We start from the raw sequence: 27,987 nt of genomic DNA, 5'->3' as shown, positions 1-27,987 counted from the left end.
GCATAAATTTTCTTTCTGCATACTTTTCTCAGCCACTGTATATTATAAATAACATACTAGGAATAATTAATTGTTTTCAACAATGTTTGTAGTTTGAGTCATTGGGCGAAAAATTGAAAATGAAATATTCTTATAGTGTAAAATTTATTTTGTGTTATTGAAGGTAATAATTTTGCCTGTACTTTTTAGAATATGGCAATTTTCCTGCATGTAAGAAAATATATGTGTTTTTTTTTAATTTTTACTATCCAAATTTATAAAAAATAGATTTAAAACGCTATTATAAGAAAACCAAAGTATTGAGTAGGAAAAAATGCACAAATTCTAAGTAAATTTCGTAGACAAATACTAAATTATGAAACAGAGAACAAAACAAATGATTTTAATTAGAAAAAGTGTGTAAAAATGATGCAGTCCAAATTAATAATCAAAATAAAAAAAACAGCATGCGCAGATTGTCATTTGTCGAAATACTGATTTTATTATTTCTTTTTCGTGTAATAATAATATGTGTTGAATATAATAATTTCTAATGTTTTTGTATATAAATCTGATTTTTTGTGGCATAATTTTCTTTAAAAATATAATTTTTTTACTACAAATAGTTTTTTTTACAAATATTATATTATTTTTTTTTCATTCCGTTAAATCATTCAATATTATATTTGCTTTTATTGGCGCGTAACATTTTTTATTTTACAACAGTAATTTAACTTACGTTTAAATTTTCGACTAACTCTCTAATTGAAAACATTGTTTTTTACAATTGTAACTTTTTTTCAAGCACGAGTACCTACTAAATTTTTAAAGTATTTTTTTATTTATATACTTTGTTTTAATTAATTTCACTTCTGCTTAAAGATGAGGAAGACGTTTCAGGGAGAAGAGATGCGCTAATATTTTGTTAAAGTTTACATAATTGTTTTTGTTTTTTATTTTAGCTCTTTTTATTTTATTTTGTTTTATTTTATGTTATTTAATTTTATTTAATTTTTATTTTTATTTGATTTGATTTAATTTAATTTAATTTAATTTATTTTGTTTTATTTTATTTTATTTTATTTTATTTTATTTTATTTTATTTTATTTTATTTTATTTTATTTTATTTTATTTTATTTTTATTTTTATTTTTATTTTTATTTGATTTGATTTAATTTAATTTATTTTGTTTTATTTGATTTGATTTGATTTTATTTTAATTTATTTAATTTATTTTATTTTATTTTTATTTCTTTAATTTATTTTCTTTTATTTTATTTTATTTAAATCCGTATTTTCTTTTGTTTGATTTATTGTTTTGACCAAGGAAAGTCTTATATGAGTTACCTTTTTGCTTCATATTTCTTCATAACTCTTAAATGAATCATAGTCGCTTTTGTTCTTTAATCGTTTACCGCTTAAAGCTAATATTGCATATTTACATACATATCATGGTATCATTTTTAATGAGTTTTTCGTTGACAACAACTGCACATATCAAGTATTATATTTGAGTTACCCTAGACACAAACCAATTTAAAAATGACACATCAGCTGTCGGTTCACCGTTATAAAGAGGGAATTGAAATGATTATTATTTTTTTTATTTTTTGCATAACTGTAAAATTAATTTATGTTGTTAACAATTTTTTATGCTTCTTTTCCATACTAACTAAACTTTACTTTATACAAAATATTATATTTTTATAGTATTTTCTTTACTAATTGTTGCACAACTTGCACTCTTAGTTCTGGTTAGGAAGATTCTGCGCTCAGATGTTTATTACAGTTATTCCAGTTGAAGTTTTCGTTTAGTAATCGATAACAAATTTTTACTTTTTCTCTTGTTTTTTTTTTATTTTTTCTTCAGTTTTTTCTGCTTACTTCTCTATATTTTGCTTATTACAGTAATTACTGTAATAAAATAAAATTATTTCGTAACTACGGATTTTTTTTATAATTATACTCACTTTTTGAAGCTATGATTTTTAATCAGTAATTTTTACAGCTAATCACAGAGTTGATGATTTTTATAGACAAGTTTTTTAACAGTGTTCCTTTATAGTGTTGCATTTTTACATTTGTTATATGAAATTTTTTGTTTCATAATTCCGAAAAATATATAAACAACTGCACTAGTCTAATATGCATACATACATACATAGTTTTGAACATTTTTCCTAAAACTATTGTATTTCTTAATTTTTATTCAAATGTACTATTTTCACTATGAATTTCGGTATTGAAATGTATGTAGTTTAATTGGTTTGGTGCTAAAATTCCATTTGTGTTGTTAGTGTTTCGTATAGCTCAGAAGATTTCCTAAAAGTTGCAACATGCCCACGATTGTATCTACAGAGTTGTGTTTGTTAGTATTTGTGATGAGAATTGTGAAACAAGATTAATCAAAGTGTGGGAAAATTTACAGCGAAGCGCTTTCGGAATCTCTTCAACAGAAATAATTTTAAACATTTAAGAAAAGTCTCCAGTGATTGTGTAGACATATATACAAGTGGAAAGTATCGCCAGCAATGGTATACTAGTTGTAATCAACGACTGCCCACCAGCTCCCCCACCATCAACTGTGGAGTTTGCTTGCCAAGACACGATGTGGACTAGACCTCTGAGCACATTTTGAGTGATTAACCGATCCTTGAAGAGTGGAAATAATAAAAGTAATTAACCGGTCTTTGAAGAGAGGAAATAAGCCAGAAGTAGCACTTAATCTCTAATGGTGGATTCGAAAATAATGGAACAAAATTATGAAAATAACTGCTTTAAGTAAAATTTAGGCGCCTGATAAAGAAGGCTTTGTAAGTCATATAACTGATCGCGCCTTTGCCTGTATGGCATGGTGGGAAACGGTATGTCCAATATCAGACCGTTAACCGGCACTCAACGCATTTGAAAGCATCAGCTAATTGACTGACGTAAAGGGGTCATGACAGCGGTAAACTGATATTGTGCTGGTGTTATACAAAAAAATCAGCACAGCCACTCCTCATGTTACCTCGTTGTTGCCTGAGCACCGACTAATTGCAAGAGTGTGTGAATACGTGTGAAATGAGCGGGTAGCAGCCGGGGGGCAGCCGAAGACACTCGCCCCATTTCGTTTTTCACCACTGCTGATGACCAAACCTGGTAATCTATCATCCTTGCTTATAACGAGTAGTTATGTCTTCTGGGGCTTCGTCACGAGAACAACTATACGTCGAAGTGCATTCGAAGACTGTCATTCTACTGGCTACACGATGTACAGAATGCGAAGATGGGTTCGACATCAAACCGTTAATCGGCGTTCGGTGAATTTGAAGGAATCACCGCTCACTATTCGTTGGTTTGCTCAAAACAGCGTCAGATTGTATGCACTTTCGATGTAAAACGAGAAAAGGAAAAAAATACACAAACCCTCTAATTACGAGCCTTCGATGATACACCTCCATTTACAGTGGTTAGTGGAAAAATTTTAACAACAAAACAGAAGTTTCTATTTTCTTCAATGGGCATGTACAAATCTTTCTATGCAACTTTGAATTCTTTTATGTGTATGAATATGTGTTGCTGTTCAACATTAGTTCGTTTAATCTGTTAACTCTACTACCACTATACATATACATATAAATATTTCCTATAATTCCATTTACATAGTATATTTAGTTATAATAGTTAGTTTGTTTGTGTACGCTACTCTTAGCCTATAGTATTTAATTCCTTTTAGCCATCAGCGGAGGAGTGCGGTGATTTCACCAGCAACAACTCTTTGTAGTCAGAATCCTCATTACCACTATTGTCACGCTGATCCATGAGTCTGCGCTCCGAAATGATGCGCATTATATCGGCCGAGTCAGATTTGCTTAACGCAAGCTGATCCATGACCGTAGCGACAGCGACAACGCCATTGCCATTGCCACTGATATTTGCATTATTGGCACCGTTACAGCTATTATTGTTAAGTTTGTCGTTGCTATGCACATTGCCATTGCCGTTGTTAGTGGTTGTGGAGGCACTGTTGTTGCCGTCACAGCTACTCTCGACGACAACCGGCAACAGCAGCGTATTTTCATCCATATCGGGATCTTCGTCGAGCGCTTGCTGTTTGAAAAGCTGTTTGGTGCTGCCACTTCGGCTACGTGGTGGCATGCTACGCGGTACGGACAGCAATCCACCACTGGTGCCGCGTCCACTACTCGGTCCACTGCTAGTTGCTTGATCGGTTGATAGTGAGCGTCCGTAAGTTCGACGTGACGCTGATCCGGTTGTTAAGGCACCGCCGATTGGCAGTGCCGCCGTTGCAGCGGTTGTTGCTAACGGTGCAGTAATTGGTGTTGTAGTTTTTTCACTAATAACGCTTGCGCTTACAATGCTGAGCGCATCCGAGGCGCCACTACTGCGTGCAGTAGCGTTTGCTGTCGCTACCACGTCTTCGCTGCGTATGCTGCGCACATCGTACGTGGACGAGGGGCTACCGGCGCCATCCGACTCTAAACTTTCAAAAATTGTGCCACGCCGAAAATCAATGCTATCGCCACCCCGTGGTAGTGAGTCACAGCTCATGCGCTTTGATTCTAGCGTGCGTCGGCGTATGGCCTGCTCATCGAGGGAGCGTTCTTTGGCGAGCAGGCCGCGTTTACTACGGAACGCGGTCGAACTGCGACGGCCACGCCGTCCCAGCGCACCCGCTGTCGGTTGAAGTTGGAGTTTTGTATCAAAGTTGTTTTCCGCAGCTGTTGTGCTCAGGCGTGCGTTGAACGATTGTGGTGCGTTAAGCGCGCCGCTAACGCCAACGCCAACACCACCGCCACCACCAGACCCACCACTGCTGCCAACAGCAGCACCTGCACCGACACTAGCCTGTGTGCCTTGTCCCAGTTCGGCCAAACTAATGCCGTTTGGTTGATTGAAGTATTGCACGGTCTGGCGGCGGCCGCCAATGCCAGCGGCACTTATGCCACCGATGCCGCTCAACACGCTTGGGAACTTCTTGTCCAGCGAGGGCGTGCTGTAGGTAAAGTTCTTCGGCAACGATTTGATCTTGTTCAGCTGGCGTGCTGGCGGCGGCGGTTGCGTTTGCTGTTCCAGCTGCTGACACAATTTTTGCTCACTCTCAAACTCCTGCTCGCGCACAAGTTCTCGCTCTAGCTCTACTTCCATGTCCATTTCGTCTTCCATCTGTTTGTGGCTCTCCTCGAGGTGTTTCATCAGTACAGCCACGACGACATTCACCAATACGAACTGCGCCATTAGAACGAATATCACAAAGAATATTGGAGCTATAGCCATGTTAACGCAGCAATCGCGCACGCAATCGGGCTCATCGTCACACTCCTCTCGCAGCGTATCCTTCATGATGCCGTTCCAGTTGTCGCCAGTCGCTACGCGAAACAATGTGAGGAAAGCCATGCCGAAATTGGCGAAATGTGCATGTTCACCTAAGCCCTGACATGGATTCCTTTCGGAGCATTCCAGCCGACCGAACAGTTCCACGCCCAGGGCGGCGAAAATAAAGAAGAGCAAAAAGAAGAGCAGACCCAAATTACCGACCTGCGGCAAAGCCTGCATCACGGTGTCGAGCAGCGCACGTATACCCTTGGCCATTTTGAGTAGTTTTAATACTCGCGCAATACGCAGCACACGCATCACACGTATTATAGTCGGATTAATCGGAAATTTACTAGTCTTCCATTCCTCAAGTACAATGCCCACAACCGAGAGCACTACAATTCCCACATCAAGTTGATTCCATTTATCTTTCAAGTAAAGACTCCAACCGAGCGTCAATACTTTCATGCTCGCCTCAAGTATAAAGACTGCCGTGAAGAAGTAGTTGAAGACTTTAAGTGTATACACCAATGGATCTCCCATTCCGTAGTACTCCATAGCCATGGTGACTACATTGAGACCAATCACAGCGGCAATAGCCAGATCGAAATATTTTGATGTAACCACATTGTGCACGAACATACGCGATGGGGAGTAGTTAATGTAGTATGGCGGCTCATGCATGCGCCGACGCTTCTTTTCCATCTGCAACGCACGTTTGGCGGCGCGACGAATTTTCTCCTCCTTCTCTTGCTCCTCACGACAACGATGGAAATTCTCAACGACCACACCGACAAACATGTTGAGCACAAAGAAACCCACGAGCAATATAAATGCAATGAAGTACAGCAAACGCCATTCGTTGTAATTGGGAACTGGTTGTAGATCCTCGCCCACCGCATCCAACCCCGTATACATGATGTTCACCCAACCATCGCGCGAACTCAACACGAACAACGACATCAACGCTTTGCCGAGATTATCGAAATTATATTTGCGATTCTTCCACTCATAGCCGCGTGTGAGACAATCCGTCTTTGTAAGAACGCCTTTAAGATTTTCACCCTCGCAATAGAAGAATGTGCCCTTAAATAATTGCACGCCTAAGATGCCGAATATGATGAAAAAGGTGCAGCAGATCAGCACGATGTTGCCGATGGGACGTAGGGACGATAAGAGCGTTTGCACGACTAATTTCAGACCCGGGGCGCGGTTGATCACACGCAGCGGCCGTAGGGAACGAAGTAGTCGAAACACCTAAAATGAGATAATGGACAAATTGATGGAGAAGCGATTGGTTGGAAGGATATTACGAAGTGATTTGTAGGATAACGAGGAAGAAGGATGTGATAGTGAGTTACAGGGGATCGAAAGAGATTTGTGAATGAGGTATGAGAATAATTGATGGAAGGTTAGGATGAATGACATATGTTGAACAGTAAGAAGCAAGGTGATATAGAGAGGATTAAAACATATGAATATTGTGAGGGTACAAAGCGAGTCATTTAAATGAAGCGAATTAGGCATTTGAAAGAGCAGGATTGGAAAGAAACCAGAAAGTAGTGAGGTAAGAAATTAGCAGAACGAATGAATATATGTTTTGGTAAATTTATGAATCGGGATGGGGGAATTATTTTAACCAATTATTGCATATCCATGAAGAAATGTGAGGAAGAAAAATAGAGAAAAAATTAGTAACAGTTTTCAAGTTATTATATGTCATATATTATAAATGTAAAAAACTATCAAGCGTAGGGAATAAAATATGCGAAAAAAGGGTCAGGTGTTTTTACATTGATATTTTCAATTTTTGTTTTGTTTTTATAAGTTTACTTTTTATTCCCCAATGCACTATTCATACAAATACATACAAAGTAAATACTTATGTAACAAAATGAAACAGTAAACGCACCTATGGAAGTACAAACATATTATATGTCGTTTATTTACAGCCAACAACTTTAATAGGGATCTTTGATAACAAAAAGTGCATCTTTTTAAAACTAAGCGAGAATATATTGTTTTTTAGAAAATACATAAACTCAGTGTGGGAAAGGGTTAAAATTTTAGGTTTAGCTGATTTCAGAAAGTTGAAACACGGAAGTTTCGAAAAGAAAACACAGAAACGTGCAATTAACGCAAAAGATATTTTTCAAAAGCAATTAACTACCTGAAAATGTTTTTTATACATGTTTTTGCACACTCGATTTCATAAAAATATACAATATATAAAGCTGGTTGGAATCAATAATTCCAAATAACCTTTTAAATTTACTATTGGAGTTGTTCATTTCAAGGTTTTTAAAAATTGCATCACAAATAGCATAATTCGAAATAACAAATAAATAAAAATAAATCAAAATTATTTCCTTCCAAAATTTGGTTTTACAAACTTTTATCTACGTTATTTTGATACCACCGACTTCGAAGATCTATGTTAAAAATACATGTGTAGTCGATAACTATTCAATAGGTCCTAACCGGTATTTCGGAGCTTCCCTGATTGGTGGTCTCTGCACTTCCGCCTCCAATTATCACCACAATGCGCACGACTCTCCCACTCTCAAAGGCAGTATGGAAACGAGAAGTTGTAAGACGGGGCGGGCCAATTCATATACACACACAGACGGCTCAAAGCGTGAGAGTAAAGTGAGTGGTGGTGTATAGGTGTTCCGATTATCTGGGAATCTCTTTTAGCTTTCGGCTCCCCGACTTTTGTAATGGTTTTCACACGGAACTGATGACAATAACTAAGGGCATGAGACAGGCACAACATAATGCGGTATCCGGAGAAATCCAATGAAATTCCTCACATATTTTAAAGGGATGGCTTAAATTTAACATACGATTGCGATATCGAAGGATGTGTAGGGCCAATAAACTAGCGAGATGCGGCATCAAACTTTGACATTGATATTTTTTAGCTATTTGCCTTTATCATCGGACTTTAACCAGAGATCTGCATTGCTTAATCAGTTTCGAATAGATGAGAAAAATATGTGAGTTACTACGATTTAAAAGGCAGCAGGCTTCAGCGAATGGTAAACACTTGCTTGGTAAGCTCAAGTAAAATGTGATGATTTTAAACTCGGCTCCTCTGGCGAATAAGTGAAAGTTTACCGCTGGTATAACAAACATCTAATGCCAATCATAACTCGATGTAAGGTTATCGAACTTTTGCCTCTGCTCCTCGATACTTAATAACACAGGATGAATCCTGCGCGGTAGTTCCTCAGCCCTTTCGCTATCTTGGATGTTTCCGTTTATCGGAATCCAGTTCTTATGTTCAAAAGTTAAGCCCTTGTGTACACGCTGCGACGTTGTAAGAGAGTTTGAAGTAGATGCTTTGAAGCCAAATGCCTTTAGTGGATTATGCGTCGCCCTATGCGAGAATATATTTCACATGCGAATCCCTTCTAAAGTTCCACTTTCCCTAGTTTCCGAATATTCTGTAGAGTAGGTTCCTCAATTAATAGATCAAGAGAGCCCCCACCCAAGCTTGAAAGCTCTTAGTAACCTTCCACCATACCAGGGAAGCGCTACTCCACTTTCTAATTTTGTATGATAAATGGGGTGGCCTGATTTGTAATGAAGCTAATGTGAGTTGCTTTTTATAAGACCTTTTTTTTGTCAAGACAAAAATAAGGACGTACGTGGTCTGAAATTGCCTGGCGAGTGGCAATCGCTTTCAGGAAAAAATGTCAGTTAGCAGCAGAAATCTAACACACGATCCACTGCCGTTATCAACGGGTCAACACTCGGCTACAGTAGCTTCTATTAAAATTGCCGGGTTTTGTATACTTTGATTGTATATATATATATAATTGGCGCGTACACCCTTTTTGGGTGTTTGGCCGAGCTCCTCCTCCTATTTGTGGTGTGCGTCTTGATTTTGTTCCACAAATGAAGGGACCTACAGTTTCAAGCCGACTCCGAACGGCAGATATTTTTATGGGGAGCTTTTTCATGGCAGAAATACACTCGGAGGTTTGCCATTGCCTGCCGAGGGGCGACCGCTATTAGAAAAATGTTTTTCTTAATTTTGGTGTTTCACCGATATTCGAACCAACGTTCTACCGAATGGTAGTCACACACCAACCCATTCGGCCACGGCGGCCGCCGTTTACATATCTTTAAATTTCTAAGTTTCAAACGAAGTGCATTATTTCATTTACCAGCACCTTGCCTGAAACTCTCCATAGACTTAGATAGTAATGAATTTTATAGAAAACAGGCCAGAAGTATCAAAACATAACAAAAAAATGAGAAAATAGTCAACATGTCTTATTAAATTTACTTCTTACTACATACAATAATTTTTATGTATGTCGAAAGTTAGGTGTAGTAGGTGCATTAGGTCTCGAGTCGGATCAGTTTTTTAATTAGTTTAGGTTTTTTAATTAGGTGAAGTAAAAGTGCTGAATGTTTTTTTTTTTACATAATTTCAATGCTGAAATTAAAGTAGTTATGTTTAAGCAGTTAGTTTCAAATAGTTTTCTAAATAATCTTCTCCTAATGGGATAAGTGTTCACACGTTGGTGTGACTTGATGGTTTTCATGATTTTGTAAAGATCTTCGATCATTGGCTCATCAGCGCGTGCATCATCTTCTATAACACTACGAGCATTAGAGGAATAAGATCGCTGAAGTCCCCACTTTGCATTCAATACTATATTGGTTCTATAAACTAAACTATTTTTTTTGCTGCCTGCCTCGAACTTTCACTCTGGTCGTTAGTGGCACTGCAGAATTTTTCGAAGTTTCTATTTGTTTGCTTTTTTTTTTTAGAAAGCTGTAATACACCACTGCCTTCATCAATCACAAAGCTGTCACAGAATAGTTTGCTCTCCTTTTCAGTGCACACAACCGCAATTACCAGTACGGTCCAAGACGCAACAAGGTTCTGAAATCTCTAGCCGGTAGCACGTGGTGCAAAAACAATGAACTGCAAAGGTACAAAACCAAAAATTGGACGGCTGGTTCTGAATTATGCTGCTCCCTTATGGTTATCTGACACCAGTGATACGTAGTGGAAAAAGCTTCAGATCTGTCAAAATACTGCAATTAGGACAGCCACGGAATGCCTCATGATGTTCCCCCTCCAACACCTTCAAAATAAGGTCTCCATGCTCCCGGTTAATTTCTACTAGGGAGCTACCAAGAGAATAACGCCTGCAGATATTTGCAAACAACTACAACTACTGGACTGGACAGTGTACACTTCCTACCACCTTCCTAAGCTCCCGATCGTCGAATTCCATTATCGGAGACTAACCAGCACTTTTTGCAGATGAAGTGGTCGGTAGGTTACATTCCTACTTATCCAGAATACACCCCGACATACACAATATATGTGCGGCATGTGAAGATACACCGCATGATACTAACCACCTATCCACATTGCCTCTCAAACGCATTCACCTAACAGCCCTCTCCCTCTGGAGCCAATTCGTCGATGCAGCACGCTTCCTGGACCTACCTTTAGATGAGTTAGACGATGATGATCGGTGACTACATCGCGCTGGCAGGGCTTAATAAACTGCTATAACAACAACAACATCTGTCACAGAACATAATTTGAAGCGTGATTTCACCTTTAAATCGCCGTATACGTCTAATAGCCAATGCTTCGGGTATATAACGTGAAATATGCTTCACAAAAGACATCTAGCGTTAAAACATTCAGCACTTTTTACTTCACGTAACTGAAATTATCTTTTTAAATGATTTAGGAACATTCTTAATTATATCTTCTCTCTTTTTTAATACACAAAAAAAAAAAAAAAACATTTAAAATTACGCCAAAGAAATCGCTTTCCGTATTCACCAAAGTATTGCTTCTATTAAAACCGATAATTTTCAGCGAATCACGTCCCTAAATTAATTAGCAAATAAAACAGAAAAATGTGCTCTCGATCCTGCATCCCTTTTGCTTCTTATATACTGACTATGAATATGACTTGACATTTTATATTCAAAGCTGCCAACAACATTGAGACCCACCGTTCAACTCAATGTAACTTTTAATTCATACCAGCGGCTCAAAAATGTCACAACTTAAACCTTTCATCATCATAGTACTCGTATGTAGGTATATAGGCATAGTTGTGTATGTGACCAAATACCATTTATCAAACATACTTGCCCGCTACTTACCCTTAAAATCCCAAATATCTTTGAACTCGATTGGCTAAACAATGACATTAATAAATCAATGATTGATATAATAACCAATGAGCCATCCATAATATTCCAGCCGGATGTGAAATAGGCATCGGTGCCATAAAACATGCCAGTCGACACCACCTAGTCGAAACGAGAGTAAGAAAAGAAAAATGCAAATCATTTAAATAGGAAGTAAAAGTAAAATGAAGGACGAGAGGTATTTGTGTGTATAGGTGTGCACATATAATCAAGTACGTATTCACTTAATGTTTAAGGTGAAATAGTCCATAATGACATCTTAATGATGCCGACGCTAAAAGAGAGGGAGGCGTAAGCGAATGATTGCAGTATATACCACCCTGGTCAAAAGATTCCCGGAAAAACCTCAGACGACGCTCTAAGTTTAAGATGTGGGTTCTGTTTTTTTTTTGTTAGGTTGCCACATTATCGCCATTGCTTGACATTTGTAAATGTTGTGCGGTCTTGAGTGTTTTCGATTCTTTACAGTTGTAAAAATGGATTTGAATTTCTAACAACCAGTTTGTAGTAATTTTGTGTTCAAAATGGATTAAATTGTGGAAAAACTTTAGAAATGTTTGGAAACTATACTCCAAAGAAAACAGTCGTTTACGAGTGGCATGAAGGCTTCAGAAGAAATTGTGAGTCCATCGAGGATGACGAACGCAGTCGCAGGCCGTCGACATTGGATACTGAGGAAAACATCAATAAAGTGAAGGTAAAATTGATCAATAATCGCAATTTAAATATTAGGGAGATGGCAGAGGACGGGACAATAACTACAATAATGCGTTGGGTTTGCGCCGTGTTGCGGCAGTTGGTACGCTCATTTGAGTTATCGGTCACAGTGGTTTAGAGGGAAACTGCTGGGCTGATGAGCTGACTAGACAGGAGACCCTGGAATGGTTTCACTACGAAATGAAAGGATTGGACTCCCTTAGGAACCTGTGGCCTACTGCTGAAAAGATGGGCTTGTGTCCACTTTGCGTTAGTGCGCAAACGCGCAAAGTCGTGAGATATTTATGGTCACGGAGAGTTCGGGGGCGCTCGAGTGAACTTTTAAGGCTAGCAATGCCACCGCTCTCAAATTTGGTGCGTACCCTTTGTCCATTAGGTATCCATGTGGTGAAGCTTGGGATTGCTTCAAGTCCTTTCTGCAGCACCTTCTTCTCAGCTGCCCAGCTCTCGTCGGGCTGAGATTAAGACATCTGGGCTCTCATTTTTTTCCTACACCTACACCTAAATATCATACACCTGGTGGATTTCATCAGTAGCTGAAAGCAGTTCATAGAAATATAATTAGCCGCCGATGGTCGTTATCCTCCAATGCAAAGCCCCTTCTTCCTTTTTCCTCATGTCTGGTTCTTTTTCCCTGTCCTTCCTCTGTATGGCATCACAATGGACGTATTTTGATTCTTTGTCTAAGTGAGTTCCTCGCGTGGGCAACTCCTTATCCTATGCTATACTTCTTACAAGTAGTGATTAATGGTCTGATGTTTTGGCAGCTTGGATGTATTCATAAAAATGTTATAGCTATCTATGAAGAATTTTGCTCTTGAGAGAGAACAATATGTTGATGCTTTGACTTTGCCTGTAGTACGCAAGCAATGTACGCCTCCAAAATACCATTTCATAAGCAGTTTGAGAGGTGCATATTTATGCTGGTCATATGAAAAACTAGCCAATAGCGCAACTACCATTTGAGAATTTCACACTTATGGGCGAAAGAAATTTTAAGCACAACTCACTTAAACGCTAGTTATCTTCTATTACTCTTTTCATGGATGCAGTTTTTGCTAGATTATGGATTGGCGGCGTTTTCTTCTGAACTCTAAACAGCCAATACAGCAATTGGTTTTCACAACCAAGTCCGATTAAAAACAGCTAGTTTCGGGCAGCAATGCTCGAATAGCATCTATTAAATACTTCTGCCTATGGCCAACTTTTCACCTTCCATTCAACTAGAAATGCACAAAGAGAGCCTTCATTTCAGTGCCACTGCCAAAGCATCATTTTTCCAAATGCAAACCAACAAAGATCAAAAGCGCTCGAGTTAAATGCCAAAGACAAGTGTATTCCCATTTATGCAACCAAACGCAGCTGGAAAACACTGTAAACACTACCAAATCCTTAGCTCTTTAGATCCTTACACACACTTACATACTGTGCAATACACTAAAAATACCAGCAACAAGAATGTAATCCCGAAAATGTTGCGCCATTATCATTAGAGCAGAATGCCTGTTGCCGGTAAGGCTGAACAATAACAGCTACTGCCATCAATGGCGACATGCTGTTTTGAGCATGGACTCGTAGTATGGGCAAGCAAAAGGATACAATGACTACAAGTACATAGCTCTGCTAGTAGTACATGCAGTCGTACATTTACAGGTATGCAGAGATATTTACGGCGTTTATATTTTTCTTGTTTAGTCACAAGAGGCGTCCGAGTGATGGTGTTGCTTCTCTTTGTGTTTTTGTTTTGTTGAAGTTGGACTTACCTTAATGAGCATTTCCACTGTAAATACGGCTGTGAACACGTAATTGGCTGTGGCGAGGAATAAACGTTCATTACTCGCTGGCGGTATATTTGGTCGTTCCATAGCCAAGGTAATACAATTGAGTGCGATAAACAGCAGGACAACATTGTCGAACCATTTTTGATTAACAAACCACACACACATTTCACGGAACCTGTTGAATATACAGAAGGAAAAGTATACTTATAGTAAATGGAACAACGTAACTCAATGAAATTTTAAGTTAGTATGTGAAAAATAAAGGGAAAACATAGTTCTTCGATTACTGAAAGTGACCCATTCTAATGCTTGTTTGAAAGAGCAACGGTTCAAGTAGCGTACAACGCTGTTATCTGAACAATGACTGATTGGACGAGTGTGTGAATGCGTGCTAAATGTGTATGCAGAATTCCATTGTCGAAGCCCCGATAACGTGGGATCCGAAGTTACTCTCCCAATTTCGCTTCGGATGGCCGAAACTTTGTAATCTATCTTCTTTGCGGTGGAGATAATACAAAAGATGGTGACATCCGCTGACACGCCCTCAGAAAGATTACAGGATCTACTGATTTGTATTGTTGCCTTAGTTGTACTGTTGTACTGTTGTATTGTTTTTCTCTTTTGTTGATAATCGCGTGCGAATTTATCGCACTCTCTTTCATGCTTTTTCAACTGTTACGTCACAGCCAGGAATACTCTCAGGGATGTCGCAATCTTTTAATCGATTTTTCTTGCTCTAGCTAGTAACTAAACAAGCGAACTATAGTGAAAAGATCAACCATGAAGAGACAACTCCTACCCATTCAGTTTAAGTGCTCACCAAGGTATGCAGAGTCTGCTCGTCAGTAGCTCCGGCTGCAGGCGGACGTCTGTCTTGGAGCAAGTGGCTCACTTTATGAACGTACTAGAAAACTGCCGCAGAAAACAACCTCGAATAAAAAGTAGAGCACGACCTCGACGAGAACCCAATTTTCGACCACTGTTTTGCATAAATCGGCCGAAATTCCAGCAATTTCGCGTTCAATATTGGCTCTGAGCTCACAAATCGTCGCCGACTTGTTACTGTAGCCCAATGACTTCACATAACCCCAAAACGGGACGGCTTGTTAAATGGACCGTAAAATGGCCGTAATGCTTTTAAAGTAGCAGCAACAGAACGATTATTTTCATAAAAAATTTGCACGATTTGCAATCGTTGCTGAAGTGTGTAGCGTTCCATGATGAAATGTATACTAATGAAATTTACAAATGACAAGCGAAAAATAAAAAATATTGCGTCGTTCGCCCTCCCTATTGGAAAAAAGTTGAAACGCACCTATTGAATAACCCTATATTTGTGGTGATAGAGAAACTTGGCCATTAACTATTTATACTGTCGTTCACTCCGTGGATGAGCGTAGTCACCACAATCCGCTTCATAGTAATATTCCGTATCTCACTCATATGTACCCACGATCCTATGACCGACGAGGAGAATGGCACCGCGACCAAAGATTGCTTTTGTTCTGCTATTTATTGGGTATAATAAAAGCGAAGGACTTAACTTGGGAGACTAGTTAGTTGGTGTTGAAACTGGAGTTGCTGGAGTGACCTACGTCTCCACTGATGGCTTCAAGATGAAATCGCTAGTCGGAGCAGCCAATTTATCTATTTCCTTAAAACTGCCGAATACTGCTAGTATTTTCCAGGCAGAAGTCTTTGCTATTCAGCAGGCATGCAGAATGCTTAGGAAGCGCGGAAGTGAAGGTGATATTGAAATTTTTTCTGATAGTCAAGCAGTGGTCAAGGCTTTGACGACACCATGGTGCATATTCATCTGGTCAACTCCTGTAAGAAGGAGACCAAACCTCTTGGGTGTGCAGGTAAAATTTCTCTGATCTAGGTTCTAGGTTATAGGAACATAGAGGGAAATGGAATTACTGATGAGCTTACCAGGAAGTTGTTGGCTGAATAGGTCTCAAAGTTCAACGCTCGCTCACCGGCATTCGCCTGACTGTTGTTAAAGGGGAATTGCACAACTAGTAACTGTGTAACCTTCACAATTTAGAATGACAGAACGCAGAAAGTCCTGCGGACTCCATGTCATTCAATTTCCAAACTCGTAGCTGTGTTTAGCGGTCGTTGGACAATCGGAACACACGCAGAAAAGCTAAGTTTATCACTTAATCCCCATTGCAGAAGCTGTGGACACTGTGAGCACTTCCTCTGTAAATGTCCGGGTTTGACAGATAGACTATTAAAGCCACTGGGTGCTCCTTTCTTCGACAGCTTGGGATAGTCTTGCAACCTAAGTCCTATCAACCTTCTCCGTTACATCAACAACTCTGATGGGTTGTAGGGGGTCTCATATATATATTATATATAATTGGCGCGTACACCCTTTTTGGGTGTTTGGCCGCCGAGCTCCTCCTCCTATGTTGTTCCACAAATGGGACCTACAGTTTCAAGCCGACTCCAAACTGCAGATATTTTTATGAGGAGCTTTTTCATGGCAGAAATACACTCGGCGGTTTGCCATTGCCTGCTGAGGGGCGACCGCTATTAGAAAAATGTTTTTCTTAATTTTGGTGTTTTCACCGAGATTCGAACCAACGTTCTTTCTGTGAATTCCGAATGGTAGTCACGCACCAACCCATTCGGCTACAGCGGCCGCCAGGGGGTTTCATAATGGTATTAAAACGACGTTTGATTGCTACTTGGGGAGTGCCAGTCTGGTACTTTAACCATTTCACCTACCCTACATTACTCCCTACATGGATATTAAAGACAGTGCTAATAGTCCAGCTTGTCTTCTTTTTGTGGTTGTATGTTACTAGTGAACGGAATATCAGCCCGAATTGAGGAGTAAGTTTGTGATAGTTTGTTATACTGGGAGTCCATCCATTGTGGGGTGTAAGTCTCACAGACTACCAGCCTGAATTGAGAGGCTCTTAACGCCTATAGTAATTGTCTCTGTATGGTTGTAAGAGAGATAAGAGATGAGTCTGTAAGCTATCTTATGATTTCATGAATGGGGTGATAGTTTCAGAATATAGGAAGAATAATGAAAATAATGGCGCAAATATACCGCGAGCATTCTCCAGTAAGTCACCTTTATATGCGTATATTATTACAAAAAAAAATCGAATATACTCTTGGCTCTTTTTATAAATTACTTACTGTGCGATAGACACTGATTTTATATCTATAAGTCTGTAAGCTTAAGGAGGCTTTCATTTTCACCCGAAACCGACGAAGTGCACACATCCTTTTCTCAGCAGTTCCATTCCTCAGCGGCTAATATGTTTACATATTTGAGTGTATGACCACCTGCTGCTCAAATACTTGAGGCCAATCACATTGCCAAATAAGTCGAGCAGTAAATGGGTTTTTCGCCACTCGTATGAATGTACGAATGGGAGCTATATAAACGAATGAACGTATAAATGAATGAATGAATTGCTGACTAGATAAGCTAGCTGCTGGTTATTGAGTGTACGACTGTTCGGTTAGGTGGTTAGGTGGCTAGTCGGTACGGTCAGTTGACTGTTGACCGGTTGCAAGCACAGCTGGATACTGCTGGGATTACGGTAGCATATAATCACCACGCACACACTCATATGTGCATGCATTACTAGAGTATAACTCTGTTTACACTGAGATGTGCACAAAACTATTTGAAATGAAAATACGGTTACATATTGTTCAAATGGTTCGTTGCAAACAGGATGCTAAAGCTTCCTAACAAACTAACTCATTGTCAGTAATGTTTGCTTTTTTGTATTTTTGTCATTGCAATTTTAGCAGCAACAGTAGCAGCAGCAGCAACGCGCCATTACAAAATACGAGTAGCTGCTGATTTTAATGCCTCACTGGGCACAGCCAACATGGCAAAGAGGATAAAGGCAAAACTTTGTATTTACGTGAGCGCAAAAATCCCCAATGGCATTGGGAGAATGAAGCGAGCGACGAAGCGGAAAAAATCATCAGGTGAGTACGTACAAATTGAAATGTATTCATATGTAAATACGTACATACATACAATCGAGTACATACACAGGGTATATACTATAGGTATGTGAATGTTGTATGGATTACGCTACTTTTTTGCGGGATTACAAACTGAAAGTGTTGAATCAGCTTTAGGTAATTGTAGTCTAGTGGTTATTACAAAGCTCCAATTCAACAATAACTATGTTGAGAAAAAAATATGAGGTAATGTTGCATTAAATGGGCTATACCGGGAATTTGAATGTCCTAAAAAAAATTGCATCGCATTAGTGAAGTGAACTTTTTTGTATATGAAAACTAATGCGGAGCAAAAAATCTGAGCATCCAGTGTGAATAATAAAGTTATGGGGCACTAACACTGCCCTTCAATTAAGCGAATTGCCGTTGAGGCACATACGCGCAGTCCAGCCCAGTGCCATTCTGGTATAATTGAAATAACTGAGTCTGGAAGGCACACGAAAACTTAAAATCGAACTACAAACCTCTGTCCATATATCCATCTACCTACATATAGATAAGTAACGTTGTGTTAAATTAACTTATGTAGTGTTTTAGGTTAGGTTTATTGGGTGTTTGGCCGAGCTTCTCCTCCTATTTGTAGCATACGTCTTGATGTTTTTCTACAAATGGACTGACCTACATTGTTATGCCTAGTTTTTTTATGAGGAACTATTCCTTAACTCAGCACACAGAGTAATAAGATCGGATATGTGATTGTATGTACAGGAACGAATAAGATTATTAGAAACCTCTCCCTCAATTAAGTGAAGGCTTTATAGATCCACCTTCCCATTCGTATATTAGTGAGCAGAATGAAATATTAGAATATCTGAGGAGCTTCTCAAACCGAGTAGGTGATTGCATGGGCCGTAGAAATAAAAGCGTGGGATTACATAAATTCAGTTGACACTCTGTCGAATCATGACCCTTATAGGTATACTGCTCTGATTTCGAGTACAGTTTTGAGCAGAAGTTCATTCCGGATTTACAATTAGCCACTAATTGCTGACGCGTTTGCCGTTTTTTCTTCATGTTTGAATAAGCGAATTATGATCATCTTCACATATTTCTACTTCTGATCATACAAGCCCACAATTTGACTGCGGCCGCATCTTATTTTTGCTTCGCACTTACCTATTCTCTTCCGCTAATATGTATAGCGAGTATGTCTCCCTCTTCTCGGTGAGGTGTGTCGGTTTCAGTCGTTCGATGAGTATTTTCAACTTTGTCATACGCCCAGAGCTCTGTGTCATCGATTGTTGTTCCGTCATCGACTGCTGCGGTATCTCGAGCTCTTGTTGCTTTTGTTGCTTTTGTTGCAGTTGCTGTTGTCGCGTGTAATGACTAATGGAACTCTTGCGCTTCTCACGCTCCTGTATGTATTGTTGTAACATATCTGGTTCTTGAAGATTCATATACGATCTCTGCCATTTGTCCAAATCAAGTTTGGAGTTCGTGTATGACATTGATTTTCTATTCGCCTCCAAATTATGCAAATTGAGTTGGGAACTTTTGCTGAAGGCCAACTCGAATGAAGACATGCGTCGTTGGGCAGCTGAGGGTGCATACAATTTGGGCGGCTGATTAAGATTTTGATACAGCTGTGAGTTGAAGATACAAGCGGAGGCACGACGGCTACCCAACGGCGGTATACTGCCAATGCTGAGTGTTGTGGAGAGACGACGTATCGAGTTTTGCGGACTAAGACGGTTTGTGTCTTTCGTCTTGTGTTGACTAGTCTGATTGTTAGCTGTTAGTGCGGCGCTTGTTGTAGGCGTTCGCGCCGGACTCAGAAATGAGTCGGAGCGTATAGAAGCACCATTGCTATGCGGCGCCAGCAGATATGAATTGTCGCTGCCATTGTTTAGCTGCTGCTGTTCGTCATCTTCGGCGCCACTGCCGGCATCGGCAGACTTCTTCTTTCGTTTCGAACTGCTGCGTCGGAAACGCTTTAGGCTGGGTATGCGCTGCATGCCGGTTAGCGAAGGGCTGATTGTTGTTGTCGTTGAGGCGTTTGTAGGCGGCAGTGTCGGCGTCGCTTCATTGCTGCTGGCTAGTAAGGGGGTTGAGGGTGGGACTGCCGTTCCTGCTGTTGATGCTGCTACTGCTGTGGTGGTCGCTGTAGGTGTCAGCGACATAGCACCTGTGGTGACGACAACGGCGGCGGCAAGTGGCGATAGTTCTATGCTACTTACGGCGCTGCCGCCGCCAGCACAACCATTGACAATAACGCTACTACCAGCAGCACTTGCACCGGCTGGTAATGATGTGCTGACTGTGGACACTGTCGAGATCGTTGTTGGCACAAATATCGGTCCCGAGGCGCTAGCATCGGAATTCTTCGAAATATCATCTATGACAACACTATGCACACTACTATTGCTACTTAGGGCACTAGGGAGTAAACTACTATTGTTAGATACTAAATTACAGCTGCTTAGGTTAGTATTGCTTCCTCGTAGTTGGCTGGCATTCAGTATATTCAATGGCTTGTGCGTTAGTACAGGTGATGGTGGTATGAGATCAATCGACGGAATGCCTTCGTCGAGTGAACGTTGGCCGCTTATGATAGTCGGTGGTCTGAGAAGTGACGGCGAACCCGGGCACTGTTTGTGAGAATAAAAGACAAAGAAGAAAAAAAACATCTATCATGGGCAATTGGAAGTTTTTGAAATAAATTAATAACAGCACAAAAATGAGCCGAGCAAAAATGTATGCTAGCAAGGACGCAAATCGGCATAAATGCAAGATAATTAAATATATTTAAATAGCCAAAAAATTGTACCAAGAAAACAAGATTGATTGCATAGCATTTATGTGTTAAAAGCGTTTTTAAAGTTTTACTTTACCTTTTTTAATTCATCTCTTCAAAATATTATATACTTTAGTTTATTTTAATTGTGAAATAAGAATTTATGCAATTAAACGTCTTCGCCATTGATCTTACCTGGCTGCCAGCCCCACCGTCGTTCGCTTCCAAATCTTGGGTATTCCAACCGCGAAAGCTCATACCGCCCTCGAGTGTGGTATTGGGCGAATCTTGAGGCGTTGCGGCGGTTGTAGTAATAATGGGCGGTTCGCGCAATGGGCGTATACGTGGCAGGCGTGACCCATCACCGCGGCGCTCTCTTATAGAATATGTCTGCGGAAGGGAAAGGTATTAATAAACAAGTGAAGACTACAAGGTAATAGGTAATGGGATATTAATTAATGAACATCAACGAAAAGTATAATCAAGGGATGAAATGATGAAGCGCTGTGATGCTCATATGATGTGATGATCACTTAAATATCGGAAAATCGGGTTTGATATATCACATTAACATGACATGATCAATGTATAAGCAATTGGAGGCTAAGAAAAGAATTATCGACGGGATATAAATTAATTAAAAAAAAAAACAAGACCACGATGAAACGATCAAGTGATATGATGTTCATATGATGTGATGATCAATTTGAGATCGCAAGAACGGATATCACATCTGCCATTAACATCACATGATCATAATTTTATGTGTATGTAAGAGAAGAATTATCGATTGGAATAAATAAATAAAAAGAAAAAAAGACCAAAAGATAAACGATCAAGCGATATGATGCTCATATGATGTGATGATCAATTTAAGATTGCAAGATCGGATATCACATCTGACATTAACATCACATGGCTAATATTTTATATGTATATAAGAAAAGAATTACCGATGCTATATAAATTAAATAAAACGGAAAAAAACGAAAGACCAAACGGTGAAACGATCAAGCGATGTGATGCTGATATGTTGTGATGTTCAATTTAAGATCGCAAGGTCGGATATCACATCACATGATCAATACAGTGCCAGCTCGCTAATCCGAATTAATGATTGCAGATCCTGATTCGGATTAACGAGATATTCGGATTACTGGATGTGCTGTTATTATGCTTATAATTCACTATGTTCGAAAATAAAACAAAAGCCAGGATTTCAAAACAAATTTATTTTATTTTTATTAATCAACAATGAAAAAATTAAAGAATTTTATAAATACATATGTACATATGTATGTATGTATTTACATATTACGTTTTTTTTTAACGTAGATAATTATCTAATTATAATTAGTGATGATAGTGGTGATTAGCCTTGTTCCGCAATTCTTATAGCATTAATATGTAATCTGATTGCAGACCTCGTTCCTTTGCCCAATCTATTGAAATATTTAAGGCCTGCAGAGCTTCACGATTTTTAACGTGTTTCGTAATTAAAGGCTCTGGTTCCACATTTTCTGTGTCTGACTCTGAACTACTACACGAAGTATTTTCAGAGTTCATAATCCAGCTAAGAACTTCATCTTCAGAAATATTCACGTCATTGTTGCGGTGAAATAAGTTGGTTATTGTGCGAAATTCTTCTGTTGCTTCAACACGATCATTCTCTGGCAACTCTTGTTGTAACAATGATAGAGGGATGTTATCATCTGAAGCCCACCTCTGAGAATGAATATGCTTCCAAGAAGACTTTATAGAAGAATTGAGCACCATGTCCCAAGATCGTTTAAGCAATTCACTAGTGTCCTTTAAACTGAATTGTTTCAAAAAAATGTCTGAATCATCCGCTACAGAGCTTACCAGTTCACACAAGAGATCTTTTTTGTAAAACAGCTTAGTTAGTCGTATCGCGTCCTGATCTATGGGTTGAATAATACTAGTACAATTTGGGGGTAAAAACATAGTTTTATATTGCCCACATTCAGATCCCAGCGGCTCTCCATGACACTTCGCATTATCCAGTAACAATAAAGCTTTTTTGGGCAAATTATTTTCAATTTGATAGTCTTTTACCTGTGGTATAAACGATTTAAAAAACCATTCAGTAAAAATATATGTTGTCATCCATGCATTTTTCGATGCGTAATATTCAACAATATGCTGTTTTTTAAACGAACGTGGATTTTTTAATTTCCCAACCACAGCAATGTTAAGCTTGTGAGTTCCAGATTTGTTAGCACAGCACAAGAAGGTGATTCTCTCTTTGCTCATTTTGGTACCAGGAGCAGACTTTTCTTTACAATGCATTAAAGTTTTATCTGGAAACATTTTCCAAAAGAGTCCAGACTCATCAGCATTGTAAATTTGGTCGTCAATCAGATTTTCAGTCTCGATAATGTCATAGAGCTTATTTTGAAAATCAGGTACAAGATCAGGTCTACCAGATAAGGATTCGCCGCATATTTTCAAAGTTCGCACAGAAAATCGCTTCTTAAAATTTTGCAACCATCCGTCACTAGCGTGAAATGATTGATTCGGATACATTTTTTGATGAAGTGATTTAGCTTTTTGTCGTAAAATTTCTGCTGAAATGCTCTTCAAACCAAGCATACAACTTAATCTCTAATTCTTCATTCTCTCCCGATTTGAGTGTCTTGCGCTGTTTTAAAAGTTTGGCATCAGAATTCTCAGCAAATCTTATAAAAAAATAAATATCTATGTACAGTAATATTTACAGAATACATTTTTTACACGGGTTTTTTACCTTTTAATATTTTCAGCATTTCTTTTTATGTCGCAAATTGTTGAAGCTCCTACACCAAATTTCTTTGCTAAAACTTTTCCTGATTGTCCACGATTTACTTCTTCTATTATTTTAAGCTTATCAGTTAATGACAGTGTTTTATGTGCACGTTTTTTTGCCATGTTATTTAAATTGATGTTTTCGCGACTAATACCACAACTAAACTATTCGCAACAAGATAAATACACACTTACATACATAGAAGGCTCTGTATTTCAATAATGTCCCGTTAGTTTTAAAATTCCGTTCATGGTTTTGTAAAAAAACAGACTCAAAAATAAAAAAGCAAAAATTCGGTTTAGCGAGCTTGCAACGAATGCGGACTATAGAGCACGTAATGCGTCATAAATTCAATTCGGATTACTGGATAATTCGGATTACACACCTTCGGATTAGCGAGCTGGCACTGTATTTCATATTTTGACCGAGGAAACATTTTCTTTACTCTCTTCAAACAAAAATTTGCTTACCTTTTTTAAATTCTTATTCTTATCATCTTCCATTGACAATTTGCTTACAGCATCCTTATCGCTGGATTTACGCCCACTGCCGCTACCCGAACCACTGCTGCCACCACCAACACCAACACCACCCAAATAACTCTCATTGATCTGATAGTCTTGCGTGGGCTGCAATAACATACGTTGATGTTGTTGCTTTTGCATATTACTCTTCGTTTCCATAATTAGCTCAGTTGAGTCTTGTAGCTGTTGTAGCGTGAGAGAATAGGTGATTGAGAGTGTATAAGTGTATGAAAAAGGTAATTCTCCTTTGTTCAGTGTATGTATGTCGTATGCTTATATTGAACGCGAGTGTAAATGAGTTGAGTGAAGTTAATGAAAAAGGGTGAGTATTTGAAAAGTGATTGCTTAAAAGCAATTAAGACATTCTCCGTATGAGTTTGTGGAGCATGAGTCTTGACGAGTTGAGTGAGTTTTTCGAGTTAGTGTGTGCGAAGGTTTTGAGTTATTTAAAATGAGTAACCAGTGTAAATGAATGGTATACTAAAAAATGGTATGTTTTCAATGAATGCCTTAACATAATAAAGAGTAAATGAGCAAAGTAATACCAAGACCAAACTCCACTTCTTAATACGGGTAGAGTGATTTAGTGACTAAGCTGATGTATGTGCTACGGTAATTTGAAAGCGATTGTGTTGACTTAATAAGTAAAATTAGTGATTACTGCACTTATAAATGAGTAAAGTGATAAACAATGAGCCAAATTTAGACTGAGAGAACTCAGACTGAATCGAAATATGAGTTAGTGTTTAATAAAGTAATCAGCTACTTAGAGTTTAATTCCAGAAAAGGAAAACTGATTGAACATAAAAGTATTTGAGTAGGTAATTGGAAAAATAAGACTAATTCTGGATTGAGAATGCGTAAAATAGTGAAACTGTTAAGCGCGAAAAAATCAGAAAGGGAATGTTTTTTAACTGAGATAGCGAGTGCTTGTGAGCACATATGAGCAATTGTGTACTTATACTAATGCTTGCTGTTTGTTGTTAAGTTTGAGTACTTCCTTTGGCACACTCACTCGCTCTTTCACTCACACTCTCACTCACTCTCTCTTTCTTTCTCGTTTTCTCTCTCTCACTGTGTATAACACTTCGGTCACTCTGCTGCTTATGAACTCTACTTACTTTCCGTACATCCTCGGCGCTATGCCAACGATTTCGTACCTCATAGTAACTTTCGTTTGTCGATGATGAATCCGCTTCACTGCTGCGCGATTCATCGTACATAGCATCACTGAAATTCTCGGCCAATGTCTCTTCGCGTAGCTTTTTCACCAATTCACGTTGCTCACGTTCGCGACGTTCATTTCGCTGAGGGAATCAGAGAATTCAAAGAATTAGAATTTTCGCCAGCCGCACGCAAGCGCGACGCGCCGCTAAGAGCAGAAGAGACGCACACACGCGATTACGCCGCAGGTAGTGTTTTTATTATTTTTTTTTTTGTTTTATCCAGTGTGGGCGGGGCGGGGATGATTATTATACATTTATATATATATACATATATGTACATTTAAAATTATTTATATTATTATTAGAAATATGTTAAAAGCTAAAGGAGGAAGCAAGCTTCAAGCAAAAGCTTGAGCGTGTGTGCGTTTTGTGTGGGCGTGGCTTACGCCCAGGGGCGCGAAACCGCGGCGGCGGTTGGGTCATTGATGATATGCAGTTAGAAATATTACAATGAATGCCTAGGCTGGAGTAAATAATTTTCCACTATGCTTTTATGGTGCCATTTGGGTGCGTTAGGGGAGAAAGGCAAAAGGTGGGCGGGGCGATTATGCTATTTATAAATATATTTTTATATAGTTAAATATGTGAATATTGACCTTAATTGAGTGCATAAATATTTAGCGTAATTATTTGCATAAATTTGTTAACCGTAAATTTGCTAAAGCCATGCATTGATCAAAAGACTGAGTGGAAAATTATTTATGGCGCCAGAGATTTGGTAAAACTCTTTTTTAATTATAAAAAGGACAATTTTTGATACTTGCAAAATATTTTAGAATTACTTGTTTTTTAATTTTAAAATTAAACAAAAAAAACTTATTTTATTTTTTAAATATTTTTTGTGATGTTTTTTACTGGTTTTTGAAAAACTCTACCTCTGAACTGAATCCCTCAACTAAAATGGCGACCAACAAATTAAATAGCACATAATTGCCGAATGTCATCAGCGCCACAAAATATAATGCAGCCCAATGACTTGTCTTTTCCATGCCATTGAATAGTACGACATTCCAATCCTCCTGCGTTAGAATCTAGAAACATATGGGGAATTTGGAGAAAAAGTATAAACAATTTTTGAATTAGAAAGTGTAAGAGTAGGCATTTTTTCATTGAACAACACTAACAGACACGATTAGGAAATGAAAAATCAAAGAAAGTTTCACAACGCAAAATATGTATATAAAATTTATAAATAAATTTATATTATAAATGAAAGAAAGGAAAAAATTATAACTTACATAAAATGCAAATAAATAAATTTGAAATTACATATATATTTACAATAAAACCTCCAGCTATAAATGGTTTGAATAAAAGCACAGAATTGAATATATTTACGAAAACTTACAAAATATGAACACAAAAGAGTAAAGAACAACAAAAATTAATTTAATTTATCGAATTTATTTCATAAAGAACTGAGCAAAGCCTGGCAGTTTTCTGTAAACATTCTTTGTTCAATATTCAACTTTCAGATAAGTTGCTTTTAACGAAAAAGATAAGCAAGCCTTAAAAAAAATTTTTCAGGATTACTAAAAATAACCAAAAATCTCTTAATTTTCAATGTTTAGCATAAACTCAACTCAACAGTGTAAATTTTAAATATTTTATAAAATCCCGTAAATTAGTCCCGAAATTTCGGTATTCGAAAGATGTTAATATTAAATGTTTAGTATAACCACAATTCAACAGTGTAAATTTTAAATATTTTTTATTTATTTAGTATGAATTTTAAATATTTTTTTTAAGTTCCGTAAATTAGTCCCGAAAGTTCGGCATTCGAAAGATATTAATTTTAAATTTTTAGTGTAACCTCAACTCAATAGTGCAAATTTTAAATATTTTTTAAAGTGCCGTAAATTAGTCCCGAAATTTCGTTGTTCGAAAAATATTATATTTTTACCAAATTAATTTTACGTGAAACAGACGTGAGTGGGCATCTTAGATTTTTTTTAAATCGATGGAAATCGAAAATTGCGCAGCATAAACTGCAGTTTTTGGGTTTTTGTGAAATTTGAATGTACATTTTTCTTTTCCAATGTCACTATTTGTTGAAAAATTACTTAGTAAATTTTTAAAAGTTTTGCAAAATCACGGAAAGTAATCTCGAAAAGTAGGTATTCTTCGTTTAAAATAATTTAACATAGAAACTAAAGCTACAAATAGTGGTGCCGTAGCCGTAACGCCATAGCCGTAACCATAACCATAGCAGCAACATTACAACATTTGTCGATTAGTCATGCCGTCACCATAAACAGCTGATATTGAATTAGTTTTAATGATAACATTCACATTTTGTCATAAAAACACGGATAATTTTCCACCAAGTCAATTAATTTTTCGTCGTTTATTTCAATACTCAAATTTCTATCGCAAATATCAAAACAAATCTAAAGCATTTCAGAGCGGCTTACGGTTCCGGGCCAAACCCAAAATTCAATAGATGCATACGGCTACGGTTATGGTTATGGCGTTATGGTACGGGACCTATAACCCTTTATATTCATGTCCATATGTTTGAGCAAAACAGCTGATTGCTATGGTTACGCTAATGGCTTAGGTACGTCTCTACTAATTGCACCTTAAGCGCGCGAAAGCGTATTCGAAAGCTTCTTTCACGCGTTCGAAAGTCCCGAAAATTTGAACGCTAAACATTCATGGACATCTAAGTAAATATATTTAACATTT

General features: G+C 38.1%; 1 protein-coding gene across 1 annotated transcript in view; it reads right to left on the bottom strand.

The window, feature by feature from the left end:
• Window positions 1-1,623: 1,623 nt before the first annotated feature.
• LOC129237458 (uncharacterized) overlaps window positions 1,624-27,987 on the bottom strand; it is a 205,043-nt gene continuing 178,679 nt past the window's right edge. Inside the window, exons 14-21 of the mRNA XM_054872231.1 lie at window positions 26,175-26,330; window positions 25,195-25,380; window positions 24,020-24,256; window positions 20,939-21,133; window positions 19,126-20,597; window positions 13,984-14,176; window positions 11,456-11,605; window positions 1,624-6,556 (exon numbers count right to left, since the gene is read on the bottom strand). Of these exons, the coding sequence (XP_054728206.1) occupies window positions 3,695-6,556; window positions 11,456-11,605; window positions 13,984-14,176; window positions 19,126-20,597; window positions 20,939-21,133; window positions 24,020-24,256; window positions 25,195-25,380; window positions 26,175-26,330 (5,451 nt within the window). The 3' untranslated portion in view covers window positions 1,624-3,694. The remainder of the gene's footprint in view (window positions 6,557-11,455; window positions 11,606-13,983; window positions 14,177-19,125; window positions 20,598-20,938; window positions 21,134-24,019; window positions 24,257-25,194; window positions 25,381-26,174; window positions 26,331-27,987) is intronic.

Source organism: Anastrepha obliqua, chromosome 2 (genome assembly GCF_027943255.1).
Source record: "Anastrepha obliqua isolate idAnaObli1 chromosome 2, idAnaObli1_1.0, whole genome shotgun sequence".
In the NCBI taxonomy this organism is placed as follows: Eukaryota; Metazoa; Arthropoda; class Insecta; order Diptera; family Tephritidae; genus Anastrepha; species Anastrepha obliqua.
The sequence above is the reverse complement of the archived record's forward strand: the minus strand, read 5'-3'. Positions and strand labels throughout refer to the sequence as shown.